Here is a 12327-nt window from a genome sequence, read left to right on the forward strand (position 1 = left end):
TCATATCTATTTTAGTCATTAATAGGTTAGCATCTTTCATTTAAATCAGAACATGCCAACCACCTCACGAAGAACATGGTCCCAAGGACACCACATTGTCTCAAGTAGCCGGAACTGACTCATCGCCATTGCACCTTTCTCGCAGTGATTTGGTGTAATGCGCCCTTCACTTCGAACTTCATAATTAGTGGTTCAAGTGCGGTCCATGTCAGCTTTTCATCATCCTTTTTTTTTAATAATTATTTTTATCTCTATGTTTTATTTATTTATTTATTTATTTATTTATTTTTATTTTTTATTTTTTATATATAGGCCTAGGCCTATAGGTTCCATTTCCGGGGGGGTTTTCGAAAAATTGGTCGCGTATAAAAGTGCCCCGGTAAAAACGAACCTGATCTTACAAAAAGTAAAACCATTCAACCATTATTTCACATTGGCCTTGTCCTATAGGCCTACTGCACGGGTCACAAGATATGATTTAACAATTGTATAATTCCAAAAAGTAACTACTTACCTTGAATTGGGTACATACAAGGCGTCCCATAAAGTGGTTAGACCTACATGTAGAAAATGAACGCCATTTACCGATGATACAACAAAATAATGCAATTTTTTCAGATATTATTAGGCTATATATTCCCCCTTCTTGTTCAATTGTCTGTTAAACTCCATATCTTACAAGATGACAGAGGTGTCAAGAGCGACATCACGCAATTTGAACACCTTTGTTTTTGTAGTTTTTCTTTAGTAGTTTTTCTTTTTCTCTCATTTATTTTTCATGACTGAACTTACACAAAAGAAACATATTGACAAATTAAATATTGCACATCTGGGAATATAGGCCTACAAGTCGTAAGTTCGTAATTGATTCTAGGCCCTAGGCTAAAGCGGTTACAAAAATTAATAAAGGAAGGTACTAAATTGACGCCTATTATAGGCCTGTGGTAGAGGGTGCATATGTCATGTACAAAGGACATGTCATGAAAAGAACATTAGGCCTAATATTAATTTGTTAACATTAACTTGAAATATTTTCGAAAATCTACATGTAGCCTCTTTTTGGGACACCCGGTATATATGGCACCTTCAACTAAGTTTTTTTTACCGGACTTGTGGAAATTCACATAGCAAACACGCACGAACCTAGCATAGAAGGAACTCATGCAGAGCGGCACAAGCTTCGGTCTATGTGATTTAAATGATGGCTTTGCGCACATATGTTTTACGCTTTGCAGTAAGAAGTGATTGTCCAGCAATACACAAGTTGCTACTGGAAATGTCTGAGCTTCAAAAGTATCCAGACCAGTATCGAACGGTGACTGTTGAAAGTATGTAATTAATGAATCTATAAAGCTGAAACTCCCGCTGAAACTATAGGCCTATAATACACTCAGTATACACACAACATGTTGGAAACATACTACAGGCGGGCTACAGGCCTACTCATCGGGAAGGTTTTTCCGTGGGTGTATTCGCGCAAAATGTAGGCCTACGGGATGTCAGTCCATTACAGCGCATAGCGCCAATCCGGTTTGAAATGTGGCTGAAAAGAACAAAAAATTAGTGATTAATGCTCAATTAGCATTTTGTGCAAATTTCATTACACAATTTGTTGCCGTTCTTTTTTTATTTTACATGTAAAGTCTATGGAGATTAATATTAGAGAAGGCTAGAAAGGGCGCTATAGCCTCATTTTAGGCCATTTTAGGCACTTAAATGCTCATTACAAAAAGAACGGCAACAAATTGTGTAATAAAATTTGCACAAAATGCTACTTGAGCAAGTACAAATATCATTAAATACTTCTGGAGAGGGGGTTATAGCTAAAACAAAAAAATGTCCTATATAGGCCTACCTTAGTGGTTATGAAACAAAGGTGAGGCACAAAACGTGAAAATTTTCGTAATTTCGAGTTTTATGGGTAGGAGCTCTGACAGGGACATCCCCCACGTCCCACCTTGGCGCCGCCACCACTGGCTGCAGACTGTGGTTCCAATTCCATAGGCAAAATGTTTAGATTTGACAATTAATGCCTTAAGCTGTTAATTATTAACCTATATGCCTTATTATTTACTGTTTATATTGAAAACAAAACTGCAAAGATTTGCATTAATGTTTAAGAATGCATTTTTTCATATAATTATTCTGTTTTTAGAGCTAATCAATGATGGTTTTGGGCCTCGACCATGGTATCACTGCATCGTAGCTGAGTGTATAAACCGTCAAGACTCGCAGCAAGAAATGGAAATTATAGGATTAATTATGTATTCTTTTTCCTATGACGTTTATGGAGGAAGATCAGTGTTTGGTCTTGAATTATTCGTGAAGCCAGAACACAGAGGTAAAACCCCAATTGTCAAAAACAATATTGCTTTATAATATACCAATCTCATCAAATGCTAAGAAATGATATTACTTTATTTATTTATTTTATTTTATAACTTTCATGCTCCTGGTAATTGCCATGGCAACTGGCTGTCAAAGCTGAAAACATTTGAAGAAAGTATGGATTCAAAAGTTTTAAGGATATGAACATGAAATGATTATTTATTTATTGCACTTTATCACTGGCACAGAATTACAATAATATAATATTGCACATAAGTTACATCAAAAAATAGCTGGAGCGAACAGGTGCTATGCACCTCTAAGACCGCCCATGTTCAAAAAAGAAGGAAAGGGAAAAATTAAATCAGACCCCAGAAAACACAAAACGATTTACAAACTACTCAAAGGGATGATGCAAAACATAATTTTTTTGAAGTGTTGACAGAATATTTTGGAAAAAAAAATGTTTGCCAAAAGATATTTTGCAATTACATTTGGACCACATTTTTCAAATGCTATTGTAGTATGTTTCATATCAAAGGTTTTAAAAATGTTTTTATGACACGATGTAACTTCTTTAAAACATGATTTTTGTGCGTGCTGGGTCTGCTACGGTGTACCATGAGGGACATGCAAACTTAAAATAATTTTTTACAAACTCAAATAATTTTCTACAAACTCAAATAATTTTTTACAAACTCAAATAATTTTTGCAAACTCTAATAATTTTTGCAAACTCTAATAATTTTTTACAAACTCAAATAATTTTTGCAAACTTAAATTAATTTCTGCAAACTCAAATAATTTTTGCAAACTCTAATAATTTTTGCAAACTCTAATAATTTTTTGCAAACTCAAATAATTTTTTTCAAACTTAAATAATTTTTTACAAACTCAAATAATTTTTGCAAACTCAAATAATTTTTTACAAACTTAAATAATTTTTTACAAACTCAAATAATTTTTGCAAACTCGAATAATTTTTTGCAAACCCAAATAATTTAGTAAGAAAAGCACTAAAAATGTCCCGTCTGTCACGTCCCGTCTGTCAGTCACGTTTATGTCCCGTCAGTCACGTTTATGTCCCGTCTGTTCATATATTGCACATCTCACATATTAAATGTGTAAAAATATGTAAAATAAATATCATTGTACAATAATATACAATATTTGCCTCCAATTTGAACAAAAGTGATAATGACCGCCTAGATATGAACGTGACAGACGGGACATAAACGTGACTGACGGGGCAATCGTGACAGACGGGACAGATTTGTGGGTGGTATAATTTCTTCGCTAAATATTGGGGAACAATTTTACTTTTTTTTTATATGAAGCCAACTTGATAGGAGATCGGAATGAAGTTTTGAACAAACAATATGTTACAATATAGAAAATAAACAATGTTTTTCCGTGACAGACGGACAATTTTAACACCCATAGTGGAAAATGAAAGCATACATTCATAATATTTCTTCTGGGTTTTATTTGTATCCTGGATTGCAGTAGAGGTGTCAAAGCTGATATTAGACTATTAATGAATATCCCCAGTGCATATGTATTATAATACACAAATGCGTGCTATTCAAAATTGTGACACAGGACGTGACAGACGGGACGTGACAGACTGGACGTGACAGACGGGACGTGACGTGACAGACGGGACATTTTTAGTGCTTTTCTCACTAAATTATTTGGGTTTGCAAAAATTATTAGAGTTTGCAAAATTATTTGAGTTTGTAAAAATTATTTAAGTTTGTAAAAAATTATTTGAGTTTGCAAAAAATTATTAGAGTTTGCAAAAATTATTAGAGTTTGCAAAAATTATTTGAGTTTGTAAAAAATTATTTAAGTGTGTAAAAAATTATTACAGTTTGAAGAAATTAATTTAAGTTTGCAAAAATTATTTGAGTTTGTACAAAATAATTTGAGTTTGTAAAAACTTATTAGAGTTTGCAAAAATTATTAGAGTTTGCAAAAATTATTTGAGTTTGTAAAAAATTATTTGAGTTTGTAGAAAATTATGTAAAAAATTATTTGAGTTTGTAGAAAATTATTTGAGTTTGTAAAAAATTATTTTAAGTTTGCATGTCCCTCATGGTACACCGTAGTCTGCCTTACCTAATCCTAACTCTCTAGATGAACAAAGTTGTGCTTGTGCCACAATAATATTAGACCAAATGATTTAATTTTTTATTTTGCATGCAGGTCATAAACTTGGAAAAGCGCTAATGCACGCAAAATTTCTGGTACGTATTGCAGGTTGATTCCCCCCGGTGGGGGGTGGGGGCACATTAAAAAAATTGGTGGGTATATGTTCCCCCGGAATTTTGAGGTGGTGGGTCTTAAGCCCGGAGGGGGTTCTCCCTGGTTGAAGGTATATACTGGGATGTGCCACGGTTTTGGGGTATCTTTTCAGCAATTTTGGTACATCGATGGTGGGTTTTCAGTGGAGACAAATGCTCCCAATTATGGCAAATTTGGGTGCTTTTGGGGCGAAAAGTAGGTATAGAGAAAGTCAGCATCCAAAAGTCTGCGTGGCACATCCCCGTAATTTTTTTTTCGAAGACTCCCCCACCCGGTCTTAAGGACGTGACAGCGTACCGGAAAAACGGGGTCTTTTTGAGCTGCGAACAAGTAAAATGGAGACTTTTGGAGCTGCGAACAGTCAAAATCACGGGTATTTCTTGGCTTAAATTTCTGGATGAAAATTGCATGAAAAAAACCTTTTAGAGCTGAAATTATCAAAATCAAGGGTCATTCGGAGCTCTATTTTGGTCAAATATATGGGGGGGGGGTCTTTCGGAGCTGCGAAATTCAAAAAGGGGGTCTTTCCGGGGAACATACTTGTGCTAAGTGCCCCCGGGGGTCGATTCCCTTCTTAGATTATAGATTAAAATCTAAATATGTTTTTATGGGCTATGAAGTGAAAATAATTGTATTGTGGTAGGCCTATATGTTCGTCTTTATGAAGTGGCTAATCTGCAGCCTGTTTCATTTCAATAATGCTATTGCAAAATGAATATTCATTCAAATACAATGTTGGATAAGCATCTTAATAAGCTTTAATACTGCTCTAATTTGCAATGATGGGTGAATGCATGATAGGCCGACTCCTCAACCAGACCCGTATCCAGAAGGAGGAGATAGGGTGGGGGATTTCGCCCCATCCCAAATTCGATCCCTCAAACATTTGCGCGAATATGCTTATTTAGATGTATAGTGGTAAAGACGGCGGTCACTTTGGTACCAAATGGCTTCAATTAGTGCTTCATTTTGAAAACTCCAACTTATGAGATCCTTTTTTTTTTCAAGAATCTGCACCTCTCTTAAACATGTACTAATATTATACAGAACTATACTCCTGGCTACGGCCGCTCTCAACTTCCAAGAGATTATTAATATTCACGGTTTGGTGCCACAATGCCATTTCCGCAATTTTGGCAAATGCAGATTTTGGTAGCTATAACACTGAAAACACCGGGCATACTCTAGGCACAAGGTCCTGGAAATTATCAAAATGAGCAAAGGTGTCATTTTTTAAGTTACCACAAGCCCGGGGTCACAAGGTTCAAATCCGTATTTGTATATATGATATACGCGAGAATGAATACTTGCCGGAAGCCCTAACCCAAGCCCTAACCCTAACCCGTTCCGGCAAATACTCTCTACTGACGCAGTGGGTCTTCATACAAGTGATTAGAGCGATAGGGTCATTTGCATTTTTCCTCGTAACTCAAACTGCCAACGGCAGAATGACATTATGGTACTGCTTTTGAGGTCGTCGGTTCGAATCCGGCGGAGTGTACTTTTCACTTTTGTTTTCAACATTGTAGGCCGATCGACTCTACATGGGGAAAGATAAAACATGTATTCAAACATTCAGGTTAGACTCGTCCTTTGCCACTTTAAATAGAGAGGTATAAGCAGTTGAATATAAAATACTTTAACCCGAATGAGGCACATTCTGCACACATGTTCTGCGTATATCGTGTAACTTGTTAATTCATTAATTGTACACGGAATTTTCTTTTACTTTCAAGCATGCTAAGGAACAAGGTTGCACGATCGCACAGACCCTGGTATTCCATAAACATTTACGTGCACGACAGTTTCAAGCTTCGTTTGGCTACGTTGATCAGACAACTGAGGTTCCGGACTCCAATCGACTTAACTTTTTGGAACTTATGGACGGGAGCTTCCAAGATACTTTGAAGAAAGCTGAAGATGAACTTAAAACTTACAAGCATATTGAAGTCGCGGGACTAAACTTTAAATTACAATAAGTATTTATATCATTCATCAATCATGGTCACTGATCCGAAAATGAAACAAAATTCCGGTAAAAATAGACAGTTTATAATCATGTTTCAGTTTATACTGCAGTTACTGTCCGTTTTCCTATACACAATACACAGAGCTCTCACAGTTGACGCGTTACCTATACAAGTAGTGTATGTTAGAAGTATAGGCAGTTGCCTAGTTAACATCACTGTGTGAAAAATAACCGGCCAATATTTAAAGTATTCTCTGAAATTCTAGAAAATATAGTTTTGTAACATGTCCTAAATTTTGAGCTAATTTAGGTGTTTGGAAATATTCGCACTTTTGTGTTTTAGGAAGAATATGTAAACGACAGATAACACCAAAAAATATGAAGAAATTATTTCCAAACCGTGTTAAGTCTGCAAACCATTATGCTTCTCATTTTCAAGAACGCTGGTTAACAATAAGTATTAAACCAATCACAACGCGAGTGCGTGCACATGATCAAATCGAAACGTTTTCCTGGACTGCTCAGCCGCCATCTTTCTTTTGCAATTTCGTGTGGTGGCGAGCGAATAAATGAAGTGATATGGACGAATTTGTTTTGCAGAATGGCATCCCAGATGCTGTAATTGCCAATGTCAGTGACTATGACTTCCATGAAAAAGCTTACATTGTTGTGCACGAAGGGCCAATGTGAACATTATCTTCAATCGCCGAGGTAGTAGTGCTTATAAAGCTTACCTATACACATAATATAATTTATAAATGTGTAAGCTTATTTCCATGAAGGATCACTGCAGACTATTGCTTGAACTTTATGAAATAAGTAGTCCTGACTTGGTATTACTGCCGTGAATAGACGTATTGCTTGATAATAAGTCACACAGACTTGTATTTAATATCGATATTTAAATCCCCATAGAGATTTATATTATTTTGAAATAAATCCCAGATATGCTTAAAAGTAAATCTTAAAGGACAAGTCTAAGGATAGTCATATTTTTTAATCCAAATGTTTTGTCACTAATTACAGCCCGCCTTGGATTTAAAAATTAAATCTTTTGGATTTGAAAATAAGTCTTTGAAGTATTAACATTTGCTCTTTGTAGATTTAAACTTTAAATCTGAAAGTTTTATTTTGTAAATCCCTGCGGGACTGAAATTTATAAAACTTTGTAAAGACTTATTTTAATCCTATATTGATTGGTCCCTAACTACAATCTCTGAAAGTTTTTAAAGTAAGTTTTGTGGATTTGAATTTAAATCCCTGTAATTTAGAGTGTACCTGGTTCAATCTTGAGAATATGACTGTAACACCTTAATTTAACTAAAAAAACGCCTATATCAGGCATGCTTTACATCAAAAAGATATTTTTCTGGAGTCAAGTGACACTTGAAAGTGCAATAAGTTCGTAACTTATCAAGTGATGTTACATCAGAATACCAGTTTGCCTTTTTTATCTTCAAGTCTTTGTTTGAATAATATGTACATAAAAAGACATTCATTTTCAACACCTTGATACCAAACATGGCCAAATAGCCATGCATTAAAAGAATATTTTTAACATGCATTACCCAGGTTGATTTATTAGGTTTATTGCTATGGTAGCTAATCCGATTATTACATAATCTTCGACAGCGAATTGCTATGATACACATCTATTTGACCCCACAAGAAAACCTCATTTGAACCCATCTCGCTCAGTCAGTGTTGCCGATACCTTACAAGCAGTGAAAGAAGTACAACGGCGTGGCGAATCAACAATTGACCTCCCAGTCCGAGCCAAATGTCCCACGTCAGCTACGTTTAGCCAACGGAGACACTTTTTAAAATGATCAAGTGACTTGCTTGTAGCAAGTCTAAACAGTTCATAATTTACCGGTGTATGAACAACTTTTAAACTGAAGCGCAAGCTGTCAGGCGACGCCGACACCTGCATCAAGATATAACCGCACGCACTTTTAATACAGCAAATGAACACGGCACCCGGGACACGGCACGGTATATATATATAGTCAATAAATCAAATCACTTTTATACACAATAAAATAGTTATTGGCGTGCTTATGGCTTTGCAGTATGTTTTACGCTTTGCAGACCGAAGTGATTTTCCAGCAATACATAAGTTGCTACAGCAGATGACTGAGCTTCAAAATCATCCACAATACATGCAAACGGTGACTTTGGAAAGTACGTATTAAACTATTGTATATTCAAATCTATTAATAAAAAGCTGAAACTAAACATACGCTCACTATAAACACTGTCACTGAAATAAAAAAACCCTTTAAAAGGGAGCGCTCAGGCACGATTGGAAAACATGGTTGTTGAATGTAGGTCGGTTGTAATTCACGTTTGTAGGTAGGAGGCAGTTGGTCAGTGTGGAATTTATGCACCCTTGTGGCTGTTATGATGGATGTGCAGGCATCGCATTTATTTGAGCTGGAATGGGTATAGATTGAATGAACAGTTGGAGACATTGTTTTTTTTTTTATCTACTAGGGCGATATTATGTATATTGACGCAGTAAAATGTTTAATTATATAAGGTAACAATAACATAGTCTTTTAGAGTAAAGCAAGAGGCAATGTATCATATGAGGCAATAGTGAAGTAGAATACAGTTATATTAATATGTATGAATTACCTACCTAGAAGAATGGACAGGGTAAATATTCTTTAAAGTGAAACTAATATTAAATGCGAATGCAGGAGACAGAGTAATATTCAAGGCAATTTTATTCTGTTATAAGCGTGTACTATAAGTCTATTCATGACATTATTTTACTGGTGAACTGTTCAAGAAAAAGTTTGAAATTAAATATATTTGATGACTGATCATTTTTTTCTAGTGATACTGCATTTTGATGTGAACATATGCAGTGTTTTATTGTAGTTGTTCATGTGCTCACATGTTTGAATGAGAATATGATTTTTGTTTAAATAGCGTTACTAATGTGATGCATGCCTCCGCACTAAGCTCCTTTGAATACTGAAACAATATGATATTATTAATAATATCATGCATAGGTATAGTTTCGCATACCTTCAACTGTTACCCTCCCTTTCATGTTGAAAGGCAGTGTCAATTAATTTTTAGGTAAAGGAACTTTGAGGAAAGGAGTCTTGAGGCAGCTGTCATTCTTGTTAGATGATAAAAATATATATTTGGGCTGAGTTGTGGGTGAGTAAAAAGTTGAAGGTATAGAACTGGGCCTGTTCTACAGTCCATGGTTAATTATTACGATCCACAACATGCTCATTTATTAGGGCACTGTTCTTCAACCCCAATATGTTTGTACGTTCATTGGATGACCTTTGAAAATTTGGATACCAAACTCATACTTGGCAATTGGAGGTTGAATTGGACACTATATTGTTTAACTGAGATTATTGAAGTATGCCTTTGGGATGAGGCCATTGGGGTATAGTGAGTGCTGGGAAGTTCATTAGTGGCCACTGTTCCGCTATAAAAAGTGAAGGTCTCCAGTGTGTGATGCTTATAATTTTATGGATCAGTAATTGAGCTAAATAGCCAAAATTGTCTTGGGGCTTTTCTCTCTGACACACAAGACAATAAATTTGGTTCTGGTTAGTCGGCTTGTTCTGTGTATAATTCCCAGGTTAAAGTGTATTACCAATTAGTTAAAAACACAAGTATTGACAGATTTGGCAAATTTTGCATAAATGGGAAGGGAAATGGGACCTTGGCAGTGGGGTTAATTTCAACAAGAGAGGGATACATGTAGTAAGTTGAAGGTCTATGGAACTATACCTATTCAGGTATTGCATGTGTGCAATATAATGGAGAAGATACTTAGTAAGCTCAAATATATTGAAACAGGTAGTTTTAGAATTCAATATAATTAAGAATGTTGTTGTATTGGGCGGATCCTGCTGCGAATTTGCACTTCAGCCTATTCAGAATTTTATACCACTGGAAACCTCTGGCAAAATAGTTTCTGTATAAAATAATTCTTGCCGATTAATTCGTTTAACAAGCCTATGGTCAAATTTGTTCCCAAAATAACACAGCAAGTATATGGGCCATATATAAATATACATAGCCTGTATCAAAATGCTACCAATAGCTAGCATACATGCTTATTTATTTATTTATTTATTTGCAAACAAACAATCTGATCACGGGAATCTGATCAACTGAAGTTGTGAGATTTAAGTTTTTGCTTGTGGATATAAATCTACTGACAAATCTCATAAAAAGTGTATGCTAGGATTGTGAAATACCCCATTAACATGTCACATTTAGTGATTCGAAACAGACATGTATGCACTTGAATGTTACCCATGAAAATGAAAAGTAAATTTTAAGTTGTACATGTTATAACGATCTGAATAATACAATTCAATTAAAATGTTCCACCACTTTATCACCAATGCATCATTTTCACAAAAAAAACAGAACAGTCAGAACACGTCTACTTACTTACCTCTCAATACAAATTTAAGAAGTTCACGGACATTTGGTAAACTTGGTATACCATGCAGGCTGACCTAGCTTGCTGACATTGTCCATAAAACAAAATCTGTTCATGGCCAATATGTAACTTGCTAACTTCCACACCACTATCAATCTGTCAACATGGTCAACGCTCATAATTATTGAAACTGATTATCATTCCCAGGTAACAAAACCCTCCACTAAGGGCAACAGAACATAGTTTTATTAATAATTTCATGGGAAATGAGGCTAATATTTCATCCCCACCTCTGTTTAAAATCTCACTGCTGCATATATTTATGAACTATGTCATGAGGAGTGAGGTTAATTTTGGAGATGGCATTAGTCTGCATGTAGTGCATTTCTATTACTGAGATACCATGCATTATTCTGCAAAATATTTTTAGTGATTACAAAGCAAAAGCATTTGCAAAAGAAGCTCGACTTAAAGCTACTTAGGTTCAGAGGTCGATTTTTTTGATTTTTATTCCAAGGTCTAACCTGAATGTATATATTCACTCAGGTGTACCTGAGCGAAAAAATATAGGGGTGTAAAATGCCACTTTTCGCGTGAATTTCTTTTCTTGACACTTTACATAGCTACTGAAAATGACAACACTGATAGCCAGAATGGAGTAAACTAGCATTGACTCTCCAAAGGAGTCACTTGATTATCACATGAGAGTCAGTTGACTCTATCTGTGGGGTCAATTGACTCTACATTCAGAATCGTCGACGGAGTCAAGAAATTTATGACTCTTCAAGGGAGTCAGACTCTGTAATTGCTTGGCTCTTGACACCGTGGAATGTATATTCTCCCGGGGATGGTGGTCAAGCCAAATTTTCTCCATCGTGTCGTCTGACAATCGCCAATGGCGTGAAACTCAGAGTAAAGTCTCCTATTCCGGTAGGTCTATACTTTGATTTTTTATCTTGATGTACATCTATGTGTATCATTATTTTGTCTTTTTTCGGACAGTCGGAGTGACCCTGTAATGGAGTCTGGGCAAGGGGTGACACTAAATTCTCTCTCTCTCTCTCTCCCCGCTCTCTCCCTCTCTCTCTCTCTCTCTCTCACTCACTCACTCACTCACTCACTCACTCACTCACTCACTCACTCTCTCTCTCTCTCTCTCTCTCTCTCTCTCTCTCTCTCTAGGTGCCATATCCTAAGACGTTGGCGATCATATCATGCCACAATTCTCTGTTATAAGCCATCTCCAGAAGCTCTGTCGCTTTATGTTCAGCTCCCCTTTCTTTTAGCCAGT

The 12327-nt window shown here is 35.8% G+C and overlaps 1 protein-coding gene across 1 annotated transcript; it reads left to right on the forward strand.

Annotated features, from left to right (window-relative positions):
• The first annotated feature begins 1263 nt into the window (after nt 1–1263).
• LOC140167270 (thialysine N-epsilon-acetyltransferase-like) lies at nt 1264–7453 on the forward strand. Its single transcript, XM_072190605.1, has 4 exons — nt 1264–1328; nt 2156–2341; nt 4537–4577; nt 6372–7453. The coding sequence occupies exons 1-4, from the start codon at nt 1277–1279 to the stop codon at nt 6612–6614; spliced, it is 522 nt and encodes a 173-aa protein (XP_072046706.1). The 5' UTR covers nt 1264–1276; the 3' UTR covers nt 6615–7453.
• The last annotated feature ends 4874 nt before the right edge of the window (nt 7454–12327 follow it).

This window comes from Amphiura filiformis, chromosome 13, assembly GCF_039555335.1.
Source record: "Amphiura filiformis chromosome 13, Afil_fr2py, whole genome shotgun sequence".
Lineage (NCBI taxonomy): Eukaryota > Metazoa > Echinodermata > Ophiuroidea > Amphilepidida > Amphiuridae > Amphiura > Amphiura filiformis.

Excerpts from the sequence above, each read along its gene's own strand:
- LOC140167270 (XM_072190605.1), top strand. The coding sequence starts at position 1,277 with ATGTCTGAGCTTCAAAAGTATCCAGACCAGTATCGAACGGTGACTGTT. Across the intron at positions 2,342-4,536 it reads CGTGAAGCCAGAACACAGAG|GTCATAAACTTGGAAAAGCG; the intron begins GTAAAACCCCAA and ends TTTTGCATGCAG. Across the intron at positions 4,578-6,371 it reads TAATGCACGCAAAATTTCTG|CATGCTAAGGAACAAGGTTG; the intron begins GTACGTATTGCA and ends TTTACTTTCAAG.